The sequence below is a fragment of the Nerophis lumbriciformis genome, linkage group LG19, assembly GCF_033978685.3.
Source record: "Nerophis lumbriciformis linkage group LG19, RoL_Nlum_v2.1, whole genome shotgun sequence".
NCBI classification, from domain to species: Eukaryota; Metazoa; Chordata; class Actinopteri; order Syngnathiformes; family Syngnathidae; genus Nerophis; species Nerophis lumbriciformis.
Window position 1 is genome coordinate 40,190,485 of NC_084566.2, and position 23,948 is coordinate 40,214,432.

Below are 23,948 nucleotides of genomic sequence, written 5' to 3' on the forward strand. Positions count from 1 at the left end.
TCTGGACATTATCATGCAAGAAAAGTTTATTTTTGGGACCGCGATCACCGCGTAATGATTTTTAAAGGTTGCATTACAAACATTTAACTGTCCCATGTGATCAGCCAGTGCGATTGGAAGTCCATGCTCAATTATTGCCTCCGTAAATAAAACTTCGGCATTTATCACATCCAAAGAATCTGTTTGGGCGACGAAAAACGTTGAAAGTTTTCCACTTGTATCGCTAGCAACGGCATTAGACTTGTGTTTTTCTTGTCCCAACGTGGTCTTTTACATCGCTAATTCCTCCGTGTCCGATCGAAAAATCTTGTCTGCACAAGGTGCAATTCGCGTAGTTTTCACCCTTTTTGGAACGGATAATTATTCCCGGATAGGCTTTTGAATATTCTTCACGAAATGACTGCAGTTTTCTTTTCGGTTTAAGACTCGTTTGCGATGTTTCTCCGGCTGATTCCATGATCGTTCGCTCGTTTGGAAACAATGGCAACAGGTGCCTCGTGCTTTGCAGCGGTGCTATAAATAGCCTTAAATAATTAAAAAAAAATATTTTTTTTTAATGAATGAAAAACCGTATTTTTTATCACTGCAACCGTAACCCGGAATAGGTTGATGAAAACCGTACTAATTACGGGAAAACCGGAGTAGTTGGCAGGTATGAGTGTATACTTACAGCATGTATATAACATGGTGTTGAAGGTATTACAATGTTTTTAGAGTGCTTTATAGTCACAAGAGATCTTATACCAATTACCTGCATTGTTATTTACTACTTTTTTACTATTTAGAACAGAAAAGATAAGGGTTGTGGCAAAATTCCCCCCAAAAGTGCAGGTGTTCTTTGAGATAACTTCTGTTCTGAATTCCAGCTGCTATATAAATACAATTGACTTGATTTACTGACCTTTCTCTTCTCCCCTATCCCCCGGTAGCAGGTACTCCCGCTTGCAGAGCTGCAAATACCAACGCTGCTACCACATTTATTATCTTAGCACGAGGAGTAACTAGCCGGCAATAGTCCTGTGGAGGATGTCCCACAGTCTGTTTGAGGTTTCTTCCCTTGTTCTTTCAATTGTCAGTTTTTGAACATATGAGCACCATGGTTCTAGAACTGATCCATGTGCCTTGAGATAACTACCTGGTGAGGCCCTGATGCACTGTAGTCAACCTTGCTCTGGATCCAGGTGCTATTGAGATATCCATTCATGCTCCAAATGGGACGCAGCCCAGAGGTCTCGTTGACAAATACCGTCAACATGATGTCTGAAGGTTCTGGAATCAACAAATGAATCATGAACATGACTCTTTAAAACGGTTCTGTCACATCTTTGACCTTACTGTTCGACGTCCACCCATCAGCGTAGTGCCAGAACTCCAGACAAGCTTGGTCCACAGCCTCCATGGACTCACTCTCGAGCTGAGCTTTTTGGTCTCTGTCAGACTCAAACGACCTGTAGTAAACAAAGTGGCCTCAAGCCAGAAGTAGAACAACAAGTCTTTTAAAATCTTAAAAAACTTTTAGACACAAACACAGAAAATATATGCAGCATGTTACCAAGAGAGGACATGGTAGAGTGGTCCCTTTCTGGGACAAGGAGGCCTTCGCTCTTCCCAGAAAGCCAGTCCCAGTCCATCCCGGAATTGGCTGGAGGGTTGTTCACCCACCCGCATAAATCTATTTCAAAGTCACAAAAACCTACAAAAAAACATCAGAATTAATATACAGTCAAACCTTTGTTAGCAGCCACCTGTCTATGGCAGTCACTTGTTGACAGAGGTAGGTAGTAACGCGCTACATTTACTCCGTTACATCTACTTGAGTAACTTTTGGGATAAATTGTACTTCTAAGAGTAGTTTTAATGCAACATACTTTTACTTGAGTATATTTATAGAGAAGAAACGCTAATTTTACTCCGCTCCATTTATCTACATTCAGCTCGCTACTCGCTACTGATTTTTATCGATCTGTTAATGCACGCTTTGTTTGTTTTGGTTTGTCGGACAGACCGTCAAAGTAGGATCTATCGCATGCCTGCGTTTCACCAATCAAATGCAGTCACTGGTGACGTTTGACTCCGTTTCACCAATCAAACAGAGCCAGGCGGTCACATGATAACTGCACATAAAGTTTCAGCGGCAAACAACAAGCTTAAGCTTACATGAACTCAACGTCAAATTTGAGGAAGCACATGGCGGTAAGCAGAGGTGTGGACTCGAGTCACATGACTTGGACTCGAGTCAGACTCGAGTCATGAATTTGATGACTTTAGACTCGACTTGACAAAATGTAAAAAGACTTGCAACTCGACTTAGACTTTAACATCAATGACTTGTGACTTCACTTGGACTTGAGCCTTTTGAATTGACATGACTTGACATGACTTGCTACTTTCCCCAAAACCCAAAGATGAAAAAGTTATTCGGGAGCGCTCCGTATTTTTCATTGTGTACTTGTCTATCAGCGTTGCGTGTGTCAGCTGGTGTGGTCTCAGTACAACAGCCAATCAAATTAGATCTACTTTGTTTTCGTCACACAGCATTCATCCAATCAAATTGCAGGACAACCAACGAAGAAGACATGTCCAAACCACACGCCAGTGAACAAAAAATGATACCTAAAATAATTTTGTTTGGGTATAAAAATTACGAGGTGGTCAACACAAAACGGTTTGCAGTATGCAACACATGCGGTTCGAAAATTACTGATGGAGAGGCAACAACTTCCAACTTCGTCCGGCATTTGAAGTTGCACAAAGAACGGTAAGTTTTGAATGTAAGATAACGTTTATTGGCTAAGTAACGTGACTTTTATTTGCTGTGTAGTTAAATCAGTGAGGCTGTAAACTCACTGCTAACGTTATAACGTTATTGCAAACACGGGAATCTGTTGCAGTTCACTACCTTATTCATACTTTTTGTTCAGTGATTTTTTTTAAGCAGGGTTACGTTAGTCAATATATCACACGTAACGTTAGACGGCGGTCAGCAGCACCGCGTATTTTAGCCACCTAAAAAAAGACAAAAATAGTAAAATAAAGGTCAGTTAAAATGTATACTATATTATGAATATGTGTACCGTTTTAGCTAGCTTTCTGACATACTGTTGGTTGTTTACCTCAGTGGTCCCCAACCACCGGTCCGTGGATCGATTGGTATCGGGCCGCACAAGAAATAATTTTTTTTTTTTTTTTTTTTACAGTAAATCAACATAAAAAACACAAGATACACTTACAAGTAGTGCACCAACCCAAAACAACTCTCTCCCCCCTTTTGTTCTGGGCATTGAACATGAAGACTCTTCCTTCACTGTTCCGAGTGGCCATGAGAGTCTTGGCAGTGCCTGCCTCCAGTGCTCCAGTGGAGCGAGTTTTCAGCCATGGTGGCATCATACTAAGCCCCCATCGTGCACAAATGACTGACAGACTCTTGGCTAATTTGGTCTTTTGCAAATGCAATGCAGCATAGGGCCCTGACATATACAAAGTACAACTTTTTTGTTATGTTCACGTATATGTCATGTTTTTTCAATGTTAACACTTTTGTACAAATAAGTACATTTGCACTTTATTTTTCAATGTGTTTGTTCTGTAAAGGAATGAGTTAATGTTTAAAATGACTGGTTAATAGTGCTATTATAAAGTGCAATGTCAGCACAATTTTCTTTCCTGCAATTTAAAATGCACTTGTTTTAATAAATAAATACAGCGTTTGAAAAGCATACACAATCTGTGTTAATATATTAGTCTGTGGTTAAAAGGACTTGAAAGGACTCGAAACTCAAAATGCAGGACTTAGGACTTGACTTGAGACTTTCCAGTCTTGACTTTGGACTTGACTCGGGGCTTGCCTGTCTTGACTCGGGACTTGACTCGGACTTGAGGGCAAAGACTTGAGACTTACTTGTGACTTGCAAAACAATGACTTGGTCCCACCTCTGGCGGTAAGTAACGTTAGTAGATATTTTGGCTGTCACCGTAGGCTGATGTTAGGTTCCCTGCTATGAATCACTGTCAAATGTACATCGTGTGGGGACATTTATTAACGCACTGCAGCCTCATAGACACACACACACACACACACACACACACACACACACACTCACACGCACTGTCGCACACACACACACACACACACACACACGCATGCATACAAACAGCAATCAGAAGTGCACAGTGTGTTCCCAGGTGCAGCCCACACCTATCAAGTTGCCCCGACTTAAACAAGTTGAAAAACTTATTCGGGTGTAACCATTTAGTGGTCAATTGTACGGAATATGTACTTCACTGTGCAACCTACTAATAAAAGTCTCAATCAATCAAGCAATCAATCAATCAGTTTATGGTTTGCGTAAAGGCTAACTTGTTATTTTCCTTTGTAATCTTTGCCTACTGAGCCTATGGTGCTGTTAAGTTATTGTGGCCTTCATTTTTTTTATGTTAATGTATTATTATTTAATATATATTATTGTTTTAGTTGCTTAAGAGATATTCCTGGCTCTGAATTTGCTCATTGCTATTTTTATGTTTTTGTGCATTATTTGTTGCCGTCGTCATTAAACGAACAGGTTACTCATCAGTTACTCAGTACTTGAGTAGTTTTTTCACAACATACTTTTTACTTTTACTCAAGTAAATATTTGGGTGACTACTCTTTACTTTTACTTGAGTAATAAATCTCTAAAGTAACAGTACTCTTACTTGAGTACAATTTCTGGCTACTCTACCCACCTCTGCTTGTTGATAGCGGCCAAAACATGTCACTTGCAGAGAAAAGTAGTGTTACAAACTTTTGTTTGGACCGGGGGTCTGCAACCCGCGGCTCTTTAGCGCCGCCCTAGTGGCTCCCTGGAGCTTTTTCAAAAAGTTACCAAAATAGAAAAAGATGGGGGGGGGGGGGGGGGGAAATACATTTTTAGACCACCTGTCCAGAGCGGCCACTATATGCAGGTGCCATGACAGACTTACATGTTGAACATTATGGAAGAAAGCGTTAAAGCAGGGGTGTCAAACTCATTCTAGATGGGGGGCCACATGGAGAAAAATATACTCCCAAGTGGGCCGCACTGGTAAAATCACGGCGCAAAACTTCAAAATATAGACAACTTCAGATTGTTTTCTTTGTTTAAAAATAGAACAAGCACATTCTGAAAGTGTACAAATCATAATGTTTTTTTGGGGGGGGGGGGGTTCCAGGTTCGATCCCCGCTTCCGCCATCCGAGTCACTGCCGTTGTGTCCTTGGGCAAGACACTTCACCCACCTGCTCCCAGTGCCACCCACACTGGTTTAAATGTCACTTAGATATTGGCTTTCACTATGTAAAGTGCTTTGAGTCACTAGAGAAAAGCGCTATATAAATATAATTCACTTCACTTTTTTTAAACATACATGTTGCAGTATTTTATTTGTCGTTATTTATATTTTCCGAACAAAGTATGTGATAATGTTCGTCAGCCACCTCATTGGTGTTCATTTTCAATCTATCAATATTAAAAAAAAAGTATATCAAAATCAAATTACAGGATGTTATTTATGTTCAGTTCAGTTCAGTTTATTTGGAACATGCATACGATACAATGTGATGCATCACACAAATCCAGTTGTTTCATTACAGCACGTCCAAAAAGGAGTAGGAAGAAGCTGAGCTTATTGAATCCTACCCCTTTTCATACCTGTCACACCGCGGTGAGGGAAGTCTTGTCTTGGTTTTTTCTGTCTTGGGATTTACATGTTTTATTTTGAAAAGCAACTCCTCTTGTTTCAGATCACGGGTCCTTCCTCTTGTGTCACCAGTCTGACGTCATTCCTGACCCTTGATTGTTTCCACCTGTTTCCCATTACTCTCATGTTCTTTATAAGCCCAAGCCTCCCCTTGTTCTGTGCCAGATTGTCTCGAGCTTTCTTGCCTGTCTTGCGTTCCATGTCCCTGTTCATGTCCATGCCTTGCCTTGTCTCACGTCTACGTCCTTGCTCCCAGAATATCCCACGCTGTAATTTTGAATTGACTTTTTTCCTCCCTCAGAGCGACTTTTGTTATCCTACCTTTTTCTACCGCAGTGGTGAGTTATTATTTTTCCTTAATGATTTTTTCCTCAAAGTTTGTTGAGTGATTTTTTTGTTTACATTGATTAGAGTAGTTAAGTTTTATAGTCTTTATTTTCTTCCTCCTGTTTGGAGCGTTTTTTTGTTAAAGTTTTTGATAACAGATACGGTGATAATTATATCGTCCTTATTTTTGTATTCCTCCTTTTTTTGGAGTGATTTTCGGTTTTTCCCTTTTGGAACATTTTGTCAATAGTATTTTTGTAATTCATAGTAATTGAATTTACTCGGCTCTGGAGGCTTAAAGAGTATTTCAAAATAAAAGCTTTATTTGGAATCACCTCTCTGCATCTGAGTCCCTTCCTCCGTCCAAGCCTGACAATACCATAGCAATTTTATCCAATTTCCTTGGTCTCTGTAACAGAACAGTGAACAAATACCATATTTTTCGGAGTATAAATCGCTCCGGAGTATAAGACGCACCCCCGGCCAAACTATGAAAAAAACTGCGACTTAAACAGTCCGAAAAATACGGTAAATAATAAATAAATAATATACCATAGTAGGCATACAAATATTGAATACATAAATAATCGTTGTCTCAATAAAAAAATTGAGAAAAATCTAGTCCCAATCGGTCACTACGGCACCTGCATATAGTGACCACCTGTCTATAGAGGCCACTTTGGCCGTTAACCTTGAGCGGTCGCTATAGCCAGCTTTTGACTGTGCATTCTTGCAGTTTTGAAGTCTTGCGTGGTGCTTTTTGCCCTCACCTTCTGGAGGACACACTCCATTAAGAACAGTCAGGTCATCGATGGCGATATCTCTCCTCAGACCCTCCCCTGTCACCGCTTCAAAAACCACCTGTAGTAGTATGTGGTATGTACAGTCAGTAACAGTTTTGTCCAGTGTCAAATGTTATAAATGTTGAGGGCCGGCATACTTGCCAACATCGAGACCTCCAAATTCGGGAGATTTTGGGGTGGGGGGTTGAGGTGGGCGGGGTCGGGTTGCGGGGCGGGGTTAAGGGGGGAGGAGTATATTTATAGCTAGAATTCACTGAAATTCAAGTATTTCTTATATATATATATATATATATATATATATATATATATATATAAATATATATATATAAATATATATATATAAATATATATATATATATATATATATATACATATATATATAAATAAAATAAATACTTGACTTTCGGTGATTTATATATATATAAATAAAATAAATACTTGACTTTCAGTGATTTTTATATATATATATATATATATATATATATATATATAAAAATGTATTTTATTATACATACCGTATTTTTCGGAGTATAAGTCGCTCCGGAGTATAAGTCGCACCGGCCGAAAATGCATAACAAAGAAGGGAAAAAACACATATAAGTCGCACTGGAGTATAAGTCATATTTTTGGGGGAAATTTATTTGATAAAATCCAACACCAAGAATAGACATTTAAGTAGTAGTATGTGGTATGTACAGTCAGTAACAGTTTTGTCCAGTGTCAAATGTTATAAATGTTGAGGGCCGGCATACTTGCCAACCTCGAGACCTCCAAATTCGGGAGATTTTGGGGTGGGGGGTTGAGGTGGGCGGGGGCGGGGGGAGGAGTATATTTATAGCTAGAATTCACTGAAATTCAAGAATTTCTTATATATATATATATATATATATATATATATATATATATATATATATATATATATATATATACTTGACTTTCAGTGATTTATACATATATATATATATATATATATATATATACATATATATATATATATATATATATATATATATATATATATATATATATATATATATATATATATATATAAATAAAATAAATATTTGACTTTCAGTGATTTATATATACATATATATATATATATATATATATATATATATAAAAATTTATTTTATTATACATACCGTATTTTTCGGAGTATAAGTCACTCCGGAGTATAAGTCGCACCGGCCGAAAATGCATAATAAAGAAGGAAAAAACATATATAAGTCGCACTGGAGTATAAGTCGCATTTTTTGGGGAAATGTATTTGATAAAAGCCAACAGCAAGAATAGACATTTGAAAGGCAATTTAAAATAAATGAAGAATAGTGAACAACAGGCTGAATAAGTGTACGTTATATGAGGCATAAATAACCAACTGGTATGTTAACGTAACATATTATGGTAAGAGTCATTCAAATAACTATAACATATAGAACATGCTATACGTTTACCAAACAATCTGTCACTCCTAATCGCTAAATCCTATGAAATCGTATACGTCTAGTCCAGTGGTTCTTAACCGTGTTGGAGGTACCGAACCCCACCAGTTTCATATGCGCATTCACCGAACCCTTCTTTAGTGAAAAATAAAATGTTTTTTTTTTTTTCAAATTCAAGACAAAGTTATATGTTTTTGGTAACACTTTAGTATGGGGAACATATTCTAATTAACAAAGACTTAATTTAGAGTTATTTGGTTAGAGTTAGGGTTAGAGGGTTAAGGCCAGGGTTAGAGGGTTAGGGTTATAATAAGGCCATGCCGTTTAAAGCATTAATAAGTACTTAATAATGACTAGTTAAGAGCCAATATGTTACTAATTTGCATGTTAATAAGCAACTAATTAATGGTGAATATGTTCCCCATACTAAAGTGTTACCATGTTTTTTTACTGGTGCACAAAATGAAGCGTGCATGAACATCACCTTGTTCAAAGAACAAAACCAACACAGTGCATAAACTCACAACAAATTACACACCTGCAAATCAGTCTGACTTCTGCTGTTGCCGTATCCGTAATACACCGATAGGGAGAAGTTTTTATTTACACGATGAGTCGGGTGTGTCTTGACCTCCGCCGAACCCCTGAGCCCGACTCACCGAACCCCTAGGGTTCCATCGAAACCCAGGTTAGGAACCACTGGTCTAGTCGCTCCTGAGTATAAGTCGCACCCCCCGGCCAAACTATGAAAAAAAACTGCGACTTATAGTCCGAAAAGTACGGTATATACATATAAATAAAATAAATACTTATTTACACATATACACACATAACACTCCTCTACTCATTGTTGTATTTGAAAGTGCAATGCTTTGCAGCCAGTAGCACAGCCTTTGAAGGAGCATAGGTATGGGCTCTGTAATATTCTGGGTTGGAGTCAATAACCAGGCGAGGTGACTAAGTTACATCTCTTTACTTCATACTTCAGAACCGACTCCCACACTTGCCGTCAGGGTGCGCAATACAACGTAAACCGTTGGTCAACCAAAAAGTAACCACAGAACACTATACGGTATAGTGTTCTGTGGTTACTTTTTGGTTGGCCAAGCGGACGTGACGACAGGCTGTCCTCACTCTGGTCCGCACAGACCTGGAAGGGGCGTGCCTTAAGTCCGGCTGGAAATCGGGAGAAATTCGGGAGAATGGTTGTCCCGGGAGATTTTCGGGAGATGCACTGAAATTCGCCTGTCGATCTCACGATCCACTCTTCCCTCACTCGTGAACAAGACTCCGAGGTACTCGGTGCGGACCTGAGTGAGGACAGCCTGTCGTCACGTCCGCTTGGCCAACCAAAAAGTAACCACAGAACACTATACCGTATAGTGTGAACAAGACTCCGAGGTACTCGGATTTTCGGGAGAGGCACTGAAATTCGTGAGTCTCCCAGAAAATTTGGGAGGGTTGGCAAGTATGACTCCGAGTACCTCGGAGTCTTGTTCACGAGTGAGGGAAGAGTGTATCGTGAGATCGACAGGCGGATCGGTGCGGCGTCTTCAGTAATGCGGACGCTGTATCGATCCGTTGTGGTGAAGAAGGACCTGAGCCGGAAGGCAAAGCTCTCAATTTACCGGTCGATCTACGTTCCCATCCTCACCTATGGTCATGAGCTTTGGGTTATGACCGAAAGGACAAGATCACGGGTACAAGCGGCCGAAATGAGTTTCCTCTGCCGGGTGGCGGAGCTCTCCCTTAGAGATAGGGTGAGAAGCTCTGTCATCCGGGGGGAGCTCAAAGTAAAGCCGCTGCTCCTCCACATGGAGAGGAGCCAGATGAGGTGGTTCGGGCATCTGGTCAGGATGCCACCCGAACGCCTCCCTAGGGAGGTGTTTAGGACATGTCCGACCGGTAGGAGGCCACGAGGAAGACCCAGGACACTCATTGTTGTATTTGAAAGTGCAATGCTTTGCAGCCAGTAGCACAGCCTTTGAAGGAGCATAGGTATGGGCTCTGTAATATTCTGGGTTGGAGTCAATAACCAGGCGAGGTGACTAAGTTACGTCTCTTTACTTCATACTTCAGAACCGACTCCCACACTTGCCGTCAGGGTGCGCAATGCAACGTAAACCGTTGGTCAACCAAAAAGTAACCACAGAACACTATACGGTATAGTGTTCTGTGGTTACTTTTTGGTTGGCCAAGCGGACGTGACGACAGGCTGTCCTCACTCAGGTCCGCACCTGGAAGGGGCGTGCCTTAAGTCCGGCTGGAAATCGGGAGAAATTCGGGAGAATGGTTGTCCCGGGAGATTTTCGGGAGATGCACTGAAATTCGCCTGTCGATCTCACCATCCACTCTTCCCTCACTCGTGAACAAGACTCCGAGGTACTCGGAGTCTTGTTCACGAGTGAGGGAAGAGTGGATGGTGAGATCGACAGGCGGATCGGTGCGGCGTCTTCAGTAATGCGGACGCTGTGTACTCGGAGTCTTGTTCACGAGTGAGGGAAGAGTGGATGGTGAGATCGACAGGCGGATCGGTGCGGCGTCTTCAGTAATGCGGACGCTGTATCGATCCGTTGTGGTGAAGAAGGAGCTGAACCGGAAGGCAAAGCTCTCAATTTACCGGTCGATCTACGTTCCCATCCTCACCTATGGTCATGAGTTCTGGGTTATGACCGAAAGGACAAGATCACGGGTACAAGCGGCCGAAATGAGTTTCCTCTGCCGGGTGGCGGAGCTCTCCCTTAGAGATAGGGTGAGAAGCTCTGTCATCCGGGGGGAGCTCAAAGTAAAGCCGCTGCTCCTCCACATCGAGAGGAGCCAGATGAGGTGGTTCGGGCATCTGGTCAGGATGCCACCCAAACGCCTCCCTCGGGAGGTGTTTAGGACATGTCCGACCGGTAGGAGGCCACGAGAAAGACCCAGGACACTCATTGTTGTATTTGAAAGTGCAATGCTTTGCAGCCAGTAGCACAGCCTTTGAAGGAGCATAGGTATGGGCTCTGTAATATTCTGGGTTGGAGTCAATAACCAGGCGAGGTGACTAAGTTACGTCTCTTTATTTCATACTTCAGAACCGACTCCCACACTTGCCGTCAGGGTGCGCAATGCAACGTAAACCGTTGGTCAACCAAAAAGTAACCACAGAACACTATACGGTATAGTGTTCTGTGGTTACTTTTTGGTTGGCCAAGCAGACGTGACGACAGGCTGTCCTCACTCAGGTCCGCACCTGGAAGGGGCGTGCCTTAAGTCCGGCTGGAAATCGGGAGAAATTCGGGAGAATGGTTGTCCCGGGAGATTTTCGGGAGATGCACTGAAATTCGCCTGTCGATCTCACCATCCACTCTTCCCTCACTCGTGAACAAGACTCCCGAGGTACTCGGAGTCTTGTTCACGAGTGAGGGAAGAGTGGATCGTGAGATCGACAGGCGAGTACCTCGGGAGTCTTGTTCACGAGTGAGGGAAGAGTGGATCGTGAGATCGACAGGCGGATCGGTGCGGCGTCTTCAGTAATGCGGACGCTGTATCGATCCGTTGTGGTGAAGAAGGACCTGAGCCGGAAGGCAAAGCTCTCAATTTACCGGTCGATCTACGTTCCCATCCTCACCTATGGTCATGAGCTTTGGGTTATGACCGAAAGGACAAGATCACGGGGACAAGCGGCCGAAATGAGTTTCCTCTGCCGGGTGGCGGAGCTCTCCCTTAGAGATAGGGTGAGAAGCTCTGTCATCCGGGGGGAGCTCAAAGTAAAGCCGCTGCTCCTCCACATCGAGAGGAGCCAGATGAGGTGGTTCGGGCATCTGGTCAGGATGCCACCCGAGCGCCTCCCTAGGGAGGTGTTTAGGACATGTCCGACCGGTAGGAGGCCACGAGGAAGACCCAGGACACGTTGGGAAGACTATGTCTCCCGGCTGGCCTGGGAACGCCTCGGGATCCCCCGGGAAGAGCTGGACGAAGTGGCTGGGCAGAGGGAAGTCTGGGCTTCCCTGCTTAGGCTGCTGGCCCCGCGACCCGACCTCGGATAAGCGGAAGAAGATGGATGGATGGATGGATGGATGGCACTGAAATTTGGGAGTCTCCCGGAAAATTCGGGAGGGTTGGCAAGTAAGAGGGACTTGTAGTCGATCAATGTTTACCATGGACCCGTACCACAGTGAGCTGAGCAGTCTATACTTATTCCTACCTGATATGAGGACTCGGGGTTCAGGAGTGACACTCTGCCGTGCCTCCAGTGGCTCCCCTGATCTCCGCTCCTGCTCCACAGCCGCCGGACGAGGGCGCCATCAGTTCGAAGGTGCACATTGAGCTCACCCACAGCTCTTCCCTCCATGTAGAACCAGAACATCAAGCATTCACCGTGAGGCGGGGTGGGCTCCATCAGTGCCGTCTCTATTTTAACTCTGGACCCTGGCCGGTGTCGCCACAACTCAGCGCTCAGGTAATAACCTACAGGAGTGTTGGCATCACTGGAGCTTACACAAGTAGTACGGGGGAATAAAACTCAATTGAGTCCGACTTCTAACCATGCTCTGTTTCCAGAGTGTGATCCGTGCCAGGGCCGGAGGAGTTGGCGGGTCGAGATGCGCCCGTCGCCCGCTTCCAGCTGTAGTCTGCGGACAGAACCGGCTGCAGACCGCAGAGTGATCCCTGGAAGGTGCACTCACGCTCCGCTGGACAGGAGCCACCGCTGTTGGACACTACAAGGTCATCTATGCAAATAGAGCCTTGATTTCCACCCACCACAGCTTCTATGATGAACTGGAGGACAGCAGAAAGAATGGAAAAAATGATCAGTGTCAGAGTCCTGAGTTTTTCAAAAGTATGAATAAAAACAGTGCATCCGGAAAGTATTCACAGCGCATCGCTTTGTCCACATTGTGTTAAGTTACAGCTTTGTTCCAAAATGGAATACATTAATTTTTTCCCAAGATGGCACTGCTGTAGTGGCTGCTGGTGGAAGGAGCTCTGTATCATCCTTTTGTGTTCCTGATGTTTCTCTCTTGTTTTCATGTGTTTTTTTTTGCCTTTTGCCTGTTGGTTCTGGACACTTTGGGACCGTGTGACAAGGGGTGGCACTTTTGTGACTTTTGTGACGGACAAGACACAGATACCAAACACAAACACACACACACACACACACACACAACATACACACATATGCAACTATAAACCCCGTTTCCATATGAGTTGGGAAATTGTGTTAGATGTAAATATAAACGGAATACAATGATTTGCAAATCATTTCCAACCCATATTCAGTTGAATATGCTACAAAGACAACATATTTGATGTTCAAACTGATAAACATTTTTTTTTTTTTGCAAATAATCATTACCGTATTTTCCACACTATTAGCCGCACCTAAAAACCACAAATTTACTCAAAAGCTGACAGTGCGCCTTATAACCCAGTGCGCTTTATATATGGATTAATATTACGATTCATTTTCATAAAGTTTCGATCTCGCAACTTCGGTAAACAGCCGCCATCTTTTTTCCCGGTAGAACAGGAAGCGCTTCTTCTTCTACGCAAGCAACCGCCAAGGTAAGCACCCGCCCCCATAGAACAGGAAGCGCTTCTTCTTCTACTGTAAGCAACCACCCGCCCGCGTAGAAGAAGAAAAAGCGCGCGGATATACCGTACGTTTCATTTCCTTTGTGTGTTTACATCTGTAAAGACCACAAAATGGCTCCTACTAAGCGTCAGGGATCCGGTTCATGAAAAGACGCAATCTCTCCATCCGCACACGGACTACTATTTCACAGCAACTGATATTCCTGTGAACCGCACTGTGGATACAACGGGAGCACGTACGGTGAATATTCGCACCACAGGGAATGAGAAGTCATCCTTCACTGTGGTTCTAGCTTGCCATGCTAATGGCCAGAAACTTCCACCCATGGTGATATTCAAAAGGAAGACCTTGCCAAAAGAGACCTTTCCAGCCGGCGTCATCATAAAAGCTAACTCGAAGGGATGGATGAAGAAAAGATGAGCGAGTGGTTAAGGTAAGTTTAAGTTTACGCGAAGAGGCCGGGTGGCTTTTTTCACGCAGCTCTGTCCATGTTGATATACGTATGTTTGTGATTGCACATTTGCGTACATTTTGGGAGTGAACAGAGTTGTTAGAACGCTGGTTTTTAATATATTATTAAAGTTTGACTGACCTATCTGACTGTTTTTTTGACATTCCTTTAGCGCAGTTAGATGCGGCTTACAACACCGGGCGGCTTATAGGTGGACAAAGTTTTGAAATATGCCGTTCATTGAAGGCGCGGCTTTTAACCCAGGGCGCCTTATGGTGCGGAAAATACGGTAACTTTAGAATTTGATGCCAGCAACACGTGACAAAGAAGTTGTGAAAGGTGGCAATCAATACTGATAAAGTTGAGGAATGCTCATCAAACACTTATTTGGAACATCCCACAGGTGAACAGGCAAATTGGGAACAGGTGGGTGCCATGATTGGGTATAAAAGTAGAGTCCATGAAATGCTCAGTCATTCACAAACAAGGATGGGGCGAGGGTCACCACTTTGTCAACAAATGCATGAGCAAATTTTTGAACAGTTTAAAAAAAAACTTTCTTAACCAGCTATTGCAAGGAATTTAGGAATTTCACCATCTACGCTCCGTAATATCATCAAAGGGTTCAGAGAATCTGGAGAAATCACTGCACGTAAGCAGCTAAGCCCGTGACTTTCGATCCCTCAGGCTGTACTGCATCAACAAGTGACATCAGTGTGTAAAGGATATCACCACATGGGCTCAGGAACACTTCAGAAACCCGCTGTCAGTAACTACAGTTGGTCGCTACGTCTGTAAGTGCAAGTTCAAACTCTCCTATGCAAGGCGAAAACCGTTTATCAACAACACCCAGAAATGCCGTCGGCTTAGCTGGGCCTGAGCTCATCTAAGATGGACTGATACAAAGTGGAAAAGTGTTCTGTGGTCTGACGAGTCCACATTTCAAATTGTTTTTGGAAACTGTGGACGTCTTGTCCTCCAGACCAAAGAGGAAAAGAACCATCCGGATCGTTATAGGCGCAAAGATGAAAAGCCAGCATGTGTGATGGTATGGGGGTGTATTAGTGCCCAAGACATGGGTAGCTTACACATCTGTGAAGGTGCCATTAATGCTGAAAGGTACATACAGGTTTTGGAGCAACATATGTTGCCATCCAAGCAACGTTACCATGAACGCCCCTGCTTATTTCAGCAAGACAATGCCAAGCCACGTGTTACATCAACGTGGCTTCATAGTAAAAGAGTGCGGGTACTAGACTGGCCTGCCTGTAGTCCAGACCTGTCTCCTATTGAAAATGTGTGGCGCATTATGAAGCCTAAAATAGCACAACGGAGACCCCCGGACTGTTGAACAACTTAAGCTGTACATCAAGCAAGAATGGGAAAGAATTCCACCTGAGAAGCTTCAAAAATGTGTCTCCTCAGTTCCCAAACGTTTACTGAGTGTTGTTAAAAGGAAAGGCCATGTAACACAGTGGTGAAAATGCCCTTTCCCAACTACTTTGGCACGTGTTGCAGCCGTGAAATTCTAAGTTAATTATTATATGCCAAAAAAAAATACAGTTTATGAGTTTGAACATCAAATATCTTGTCTTTGTAGTGCATTCAATTGAATATGGGTTGAAAAGGATTTGGAACCATTGTATTCCGTTTATATTTACATCTAACACAATTTCCCAACTCATATGGAAACGGGGTTTGTATATGGTCCAATGAATGCAAAGCTAGTATTGACCTGGTGATGAGTGAAGTTTGCTTTTCTCCAAACAAGACGTCTGTCATTGACGCCTAAGAGTTCAATCTTTGTCTCGTCAGACCAGATCATTTTGTTTCTCATGGGACAAGCGGTAGGAAATGGATGGACGGATGGTGTGAGAGTGTTTCAGGCGCATGTTGGCTAACTGTTTTACTAGGCCAGGGGTCGGCAACCCAAAATGTTGAAAGAGCCATATTGGACCAAAAATACAAAAACAAATCTGTCTGGAGCCGCAAAAAATGAAAAGCTATATTACATTCAGATAGTGTGTCATAGAATTAAGAGGACTTAAAGGAACCGCAAATATAGCTACAAATGAGGCATAATGATGCAATATGTACATATAGCTAGCCTAAATAGCATGTTAGCATCGATTAGCTCGCAGTCATGCAGTGACCAAATATGTCTGATTAGCACTCCACACAAGTCAATAACATCAACAAAACTCACCTTTCATGCACAACCTTAAAAGTTTGGTGGACAAAATGAGACAGAAAAAGAAGTGGCATAAAACGTCGGAGAAAGTTATACATGTAAACAAACTCTGGTGAGTTCAAGGACCGCCAAAATTAGTAGGACAAAACGGCGCTCGCCAAATACTCGAATCAGTGAAGCATGTTTAATATAAACAGTGTGCTTTGTAACAATTAGGGAGGTTTGTGTCATGTTTGTCCTCCTACACAAACCATATTAAAACAAAAATAGATTTTTTTCCCCCTCATCTTTTTCCATTTTTCATAAATTTTTTGAAAAAGCTCCAGAGAGCCACTAGGGCGGCGCTATGCGGCTCTAGAGCCGCGGGTTGCCGACCCCTGTACTAGGGAAATGGCTTCCGTATGGCATACTTGCCAACCCTCCCGGATTTTCCGGGAGACTCCCGAAATTCAGCGCCTCTCCCGAAAACCTCCCGGGACAAATTTTCTCCCGAAAATCTCCCGAAATTCAGGCGAACCTGAGTGACGTGTTGACAGCCTGTTTACACGTCCGCTTTCCCACAATATAAACAGCTAATGATGGAGGGCGAGTTCTTGGTTTCTTATGTGGGTTTATTGTTAGGCAGTTTCATTAACGTCCTCCCAGCGCGGCAACAACACACAACAACAGCAGTCAAGTTTCCGTCTACCGTAAAGCAGTTTGTCTGCCGTAAACAGCAATGTTGTGACACTTTTCAACAGGACAATACTGCCATCTACTGTACATGCATATGTGACCCACCCATAATGTGTCACATTTTTGTGTTGATTTATTTATTTTATTTTGTGGTTTGAATTCGTTTTTGGAGCTGTCATTACACATTTATCAGTATTCACATTGGTCAGTAGGGGTCAGTAGGGTGTTTCTTCGCAATTGAATGCTATCACCTGCAGACCGGAAGTGTCTTGTCATTCTGATGAGCGCGACCAGTCTGTGAACAATTGAAACGTCCTGTGTGCTTTTTCCTCCTGTATAACAGGTTAGTTTTGGTGAATCAACTGACTGAATAATATCCATGTGATCTTTGTAAGTTTAAGTACACATTCTGATGGTGGAGCCTAACTCTAAAGTGTTTGTGAGTTGTAGTTTGTATTTGTGAATGAATCCAGTGCACAGCTGCAGTAATCAATACATAATGGCGACGTGAGTACGCAATGTTTATATAGGAACTTCTGATCCTAATTCAGACTCCCAAATTAGAGCTCCCGTTTTCTTATTGATTTTATAATGTATATTTGTATAATGTGTGTGTTCTGAAATAGTGACAGAGAATAGAACAAGGATGGACAATTCAACCCTTAACTCAACAATGAGTAGATGAGTGTTATGTGTGTGTATATGTGTAAATAAATGAACACTGAAATTCAAGTATTTCTTTTATATATATATATATATATATATATATATATATATATATATATATATATATATATATATATATATATAGCTAGAATTCACTGAAAGTCAAGTATTTCTTATACATATATCTTAACCACGCCCCCAACCACGCCCCCCACCCCCCACATCCCGAAATCGGAGGTCTCAAGGTTGGCAAGTATGCCGTATGGCCACTCTACCATAAAGGCCCTACTGGTGGATTGCTGCAGAAGTGGTTGGCCTCTCTCCACAGAGGAATGCTGTAGTTCTGACAAAGTGACCATCTTCCTGACAAGGGCCTTTCTACCCCAATCGCTAAATTTAGACGGCCGGCCAGCTCGAGGAAGTGGTTCCAAACTTCTTCCATTTTTTTTTGGTTAATTTTTCTCTCTCCCTTTATGGATGATGGAGGCCACTGGGCTCTTTGGGACCTTTAAGGCAACATATATTTGTCTGTACCCTTCCCCAGAGTCATGACTTAAGACAATCCTGTTTTGGAGGTCTACAGACAATTTCCTTCGACTTCATCCTTGGATTGTACTGGTTTTCACTGTCAAATGTGAGGCATTATTTATAGACAGGTGTGGGCCTTTCCAAATCAATACCAAAACAATAATTTTACCCATACTTGCCAACCTTGAGACCTCCGATTTCGGGAGGTGGGGGCGTGGTCGGGGGTGGGGCGGGGGGCGTGGTTAAGATATATATATATAAGAAATACTTGACTTTCAGTGAATTCTAGCTATATATATATATATTTTTTTTTAATTACATATATATATATATATATATATATATATATATATATATATATATATATATATATATATATATATATATATATATATATATATATATATATAAATAAAAGAAATACTTGAATTTCAGTGTTCATTTATTTACACATTTACACACACATAACACTCATCTACTCATTGTTGAGTTAAGGGTTGAATTGTCCATCCTTGTTCTATTCTCTGTCACTATTTCAGAACACACACATTATACAAATATACATTATAAAATCAATAAGAAAACGGGAGCTCTAATTTGGGAGTCTGAATTAGGATCAGAAGTTCCTATATAAACATTGCGCACTCACGTCGCCTTTTTGTATTGATTACTGCAGCTGTGCACTGGATTCATTCACAAATACAAACTACAACTCACAAACACTTTAGAGTTAGGCTCCACCATCAGAATGTGTACTTAAACTTATAAAGATCACATGGATATTATTCAGTGAGTTGATTCACCAAAACTAACCTGTTATACAGGAGGAAAAAGCACACAGGACGTTTCAATTGTTCACAGACTGGTTGCGCTCATCAGAATGACAAGACACTTCCGGTCTGCAGGTGATAGCATTCAATTGGGAAGAAACGCCCAACTGCCCCCTACTGACCAATGTGAATACTGATAAATCTGTAATGACAGCTCCAAAAACGAATTCAAACCACAAAATAAAATAAATAAATCAACACAAAAATGTGACACATTATGGGTGGGTCACATATGCATGTACAGTAGATGGCAGTATTGTCCTGTTTAAAAGTGTCACAACATTGCTGTTTACGGCAGACAAACTGCTCTACGGGGGACGAAAACTTGACTGCTGTTGTTGTGTGTTATTACCGCGCTGGGAGGACGTTAATGAAACTGCCTAACAATAAACACATAAGAAACCAAGAACTCGCCCTCGATCATTAGCTGTTTATATGGTGGGAAAGCGGACGTGAGAACAGGCTGTCAACACGTCACTCAGGTCCGCATGGAGCTGGAGGGGGCGTGGCCTCCAGCTCCGCCTGAATTTCGGGAGATTATCGGGAGAAAATTTGTCCCGGGAGGTTTTCGGGGGAGGCGCTGAATTTCGGGAGTCTCCCGGAAAATCCGGGAGGGTTGGCAAGTATGATTTTACCACAGGTGGACTCCAATTAAGCTGTAGAAATATCTCACGTATGATCAGTTGAAACAGGATGCCCTTGAGGTCACTTTTGGGCTTCATGGCCAAGGCTGTGAATACTTATGTACATGTTATTTCTGTGTTTGTTTTTAAAACAAATATATATATTTTCCACATTGTCATTACGGCAGGAGTGTCAAACGTACGGCCCGAGGGCCGGATCAGGCCCGCGAACAGGTTTTATCCAACCCGCGGGACGAGTTTGCTAAGTATTGTCACATTGTCTTGGTTTTTTCTGTCTTGTGATTTAGATGTTTTATTTTGAAAAGCAACTCCTCTTGTTTCAGATCACGGGTCCTTCCTCTTGTGTCACCAGTCTGACGTCATTCCTGACCCTTGATTGTTTCCACCTGTTTCCCATTACCCTCATGTTCCTTATAAGCCCAAGCCTCCCCTTGTTCTGTGCCAGATTGTCTCGAGCTTTCGTGCCTGTCTTGCGTTCTATGTTCATGTTCATGCCTTGCCTTGTCCCACGTCTACGTCCTTGCTTCCTGAATATCCCACGCTGTAATTATGATTGAACTTTTTCCTCCCTCAGAGCGACTTTTGTTATTCTACCTTTTTCTACCGCAGTGGTGAGTTATAATTTTTCCTTAAAGATTTTTTCCTCAAAGTTTGTTGAGTGATTTTTTGTTTACATTGATTAGAGTAGTTAAGTTTTATAGTTTTTATTTTCTTCCTCCTGTTTGGAGCGTTTTTTTGTTAAAGTTTTTTGATAACAGATACGGTGCTAATTATATCGTCCTTATTTTTGTATTCCTCCTTTTTGGAGTGATTTTCGGTTTTTCCCTTTTGGAACATTTTGTCGATAGCATTTTTGTATTTCATGGTATTTGAATTTACTCGGCTCTGGAGGTTTAAAGAGTATTTCAAAATAAAAGCTTTATTTGGAATCACCTCTCTGCATCTGAGTCCCTTCCTCCGTACAAGCCTGACAAGTATAAAAATTAACCTGAAATTTTTGAATGAAAGAAACTGCTGTTCTAAATGTGTCCACTAGATGTCGCAATAGCAATTCTTTGTATCTTTGTAGATGATGCTACATATGTACAAAATAAACCACATGATGTCAGTACACCAGTCGAGGAAAATGATCAAACTACATAAATAACATACTGTAACTTGATTTTTATGTATATTTTTTTATCTTGATAGATTGAAAATGAACACCAACAACATTATCACATAATTTATTCAGAAAATATAAATAACGACAAATAAAGAGAATACTATAAACCGCAACATGTAAGTGTAAAAAAAAACCCCAATAACATTATGATTTGTACAATTTCAGAATGTGCTCGTTCTTTTTTTAAACAAAGAAAACCATCTGAAGTTGTCTTTATTTTTAAGTTATCGTGCCGTGATTTTACCAGTCCGGCCCACTTGGGAGTAGATTTTTCTCCATCCAATCCAATCCACTTTATTTATTTATAGCACATTTAAACAACAAAATGTTTCCAAAGTGCTGCACGACAATATTAAAAACAATATTAAAAACACTATTCAAATATTATCCTTAGTTCCACCAATGATTGAATAAAAACAAAAAATAAATACATATAAAACCAACATAAAAACAATATAATATAAATATGATTAAAAACGATTTTAAAGGGTAAAACCAATTAAAACAGTAAATATAAATCAACATTTTAAAAACTCACAACTCACGTAGTGTTAAAAGCCAAAGAATAAAAGCGAGTCTTAAGACGAGACTTAAAAGAATCCACTGTGGGAGCAGTTGGAACATGGAGGGGCAGAGTGTTCCAGAGCTTAGCCCTGTCTCCCCTGGTTTTAAGTCTGGTATTGGGCACTACGAGCTGGAGCTGGCTCTCGGATGTGGCCCCAGATCTAAAATGAGTTTGACACCCCTGCATTATGGGGTATTGTGAGTAGAATTTTGAGAACAAAAAAATCATTTAAAACCTTTTGGAAGAAGGCTGTAACATAACATGTGGAAAAAGTGAGGCACTTTGAATACTTTCCGGATGCACTGTGTACCGTATTTTCCGCACTATAAGGCGCACCTAAAACCCACAAATTTTCTCAAAAGCTGACAGTGCGCCTTATAACCCGGTGCGCTTTATATATGGATAAATACTAAGATTCATTTTCATAAAGTTTCGGTCTCGCAACTTCGGTAAACAGCCGCCATCTTTTTTCCCGGTAGAACAGGAAGCGCTTCTTCTTCTACGCAAGCAACCGCCAAGGTAAGCACCCGCCCCCATAGAACAGGAAGCGCTTCTTCTTCTACTGTAAGCAACCACCCGCCCGCGTAGAAGAAGAAAAAGCGCGCGGATATACCGTACGTTTCATTTCCTTTGTGTGTTTACATCTGTAAAGACCACAAAATGGCTCCTACCAAGTGACAGGGATCCGGTTCATGAAAAGACGCAATCTCTCCATCCGCACACGGATTACTATTTCACAGCAACTGATATTCCTGTGAACCGCACTGTGGATACAACGGGAGCACGTACGGTGAATATTCGCACCACAGGGAATGAGAATTCATCCTTCACTGTGGTTCTAGCTTGCCATGCTAATGGCCAGAAACTTCCACCCATGGTGATATTCAAAAGGAAGACCTTGCCAAAAGAGACCTTTCCAACCGGCGTCATCATAAAAGCTAACTCGAAGGGATGGATGGATGAAGAAAAGATGAGCGAGTGGTTAAGGTAAGTTTACGCGAAGAGGCCGGGTGGCTTTTTTCACGCAGCTCCGTCCATGTTGATATACGACTCCATGCGCGCCCACATCACGCTGGTTTTTAATATATTATTAAAGTTTGACTGACCTATCTGACTGTTTTTTTGACATTCCTTTAGCGCAGTTAGATGCGGCTTACAACACGGGGCGGCTTATTGGTGGACAAAGTTTTGAAATATGCCGTTCATTGAAGGCGCGGCTTATAACCCAGGGCGCCTTATGGTGCGGAAAATACGGTATTTACAATTGCAACAGTTGCACGGTAACATAAACAAACGGGTCAGCTACTTAACATCGTTGAGCCCCAGGGCTCTGTCTTGAGCAACCTGCTTTAACTAATTGGATTACTCATGGTTTTAATTATTATGGATGCCATACTGCACACTGACCTGTATTGGTTTGTCACTGGTGAAGGTTAGATCCGCGAATCTCCATTTGTTTCCCTGAGTGCCACTCCTCATCCACACAATAGTCTCTGCTTCACCCGGGTACTTCACGATGAACTTTAATGAACCTGGGAATGAAAACATTTCATTACAGCACAATTGTTTAGTTTTTTTTGGAGCGGGATTACAATTGGTTTGAAAAAGGGTGCCTACCAATGCTGTTGCCAAAAATGTGGTAGTGGAAGCTGACGCATACGACCGGACCCACAGTGAAGCCCACGAGTCTCGCTGCGGACGAGATGTTGAGACCACTTTTGCTCGATATGAGCATGTAATAGCCTGTAGGGGACAGGAGAAAGCATGTTATTTATCTTTATATAGCTTATATATACATATACACATATATATAGTCGAGGTTTCTGTGGTTTATCCGTTATACAGTGCTCGATACCGGGGTAGAGCGGAATATACGTTAGGTCAGGAAAAAACACAGAGGCTATTTCATCCCTACAAGCCTGTTTAGCAGGTTTCTCCCCTGAAAAGCAGAAAAACCTGAGAAACAGGCTTGTAGGGATGAAATAGCCTCTGTATTTTTTCCTGACCTAACGAGTGTGTATATACATATATATATATATATATATATATATTAGAGATGCGCGGTTTGCGGACACAACCGCGGAGTCCGCGGATTATCCGCGGATCGGGCGGATGAAATTAAAAAAAATAAGATTTTATCCGCGCGCGGGTCGGGTCGGGCGGATTAATTATATATATATATATATATATATATATATATATATATATATATATATATATATATTTTTTTTTTTTTTTTTTTGCGGGTGGCAGTTAAACCAATTCGGAAATATATATACATAGTTAAATGTTGTTACCCACATACGAAAAACGAGCAGGCACCTGCTGCATATGCCACAACAGAAGAAAAAAAAAGAAAAGAGATG

At 41.8% G+C, this 23,948-nt stretch overlaps 1 protein-coding gene across 1 annotated transcript in view; it reads right to left on the reverse strand.

Annotated features, from left to right (window-relative positions):
• The window catches only part of LOC133618955 (MAM and LDL-receptor class A domain-containing protein 1), a 174,288-nt gene that overhangs the window by 147,268 nt on the left and 3,072 nt on the right, over positions 1-23,948 (reverse strand). Inside the window, exons 4-11 of the mRNA XM_061979815.2 lie at positions 23,200-23,325; positions 22,990-23,114; positions 12,816-13,050; positions 12,476-12,738; positions 6,815-6,905; positions 1,553-1,693; positions 1,336-1,467; positions 1,136-1,269 (exon numbers count right to left, since the gene is read on the reverse strand). Of these exons, the coding sequence (XP_061835799.2) occupies positions 1,136-1,269; positions 1,336-1,467; positions 1,553-1,693; positions 6,815-6,905; positions 12,476-12,738; positions 12,816-13,050; positions 22,990-23,114; positions 23,200-23,325 (1,247 nt within the window). The remainder of the gene's footprint in view (positions 1-1,135; positions 1,270-1,335; positions 1,468-1,552; positions 1,694-6,814; positions 6,906-12,475; positions 12,739-12,815; positions 13,051-22,989; positions 23,115-23,199; positions 23,326-23,948) is intronic.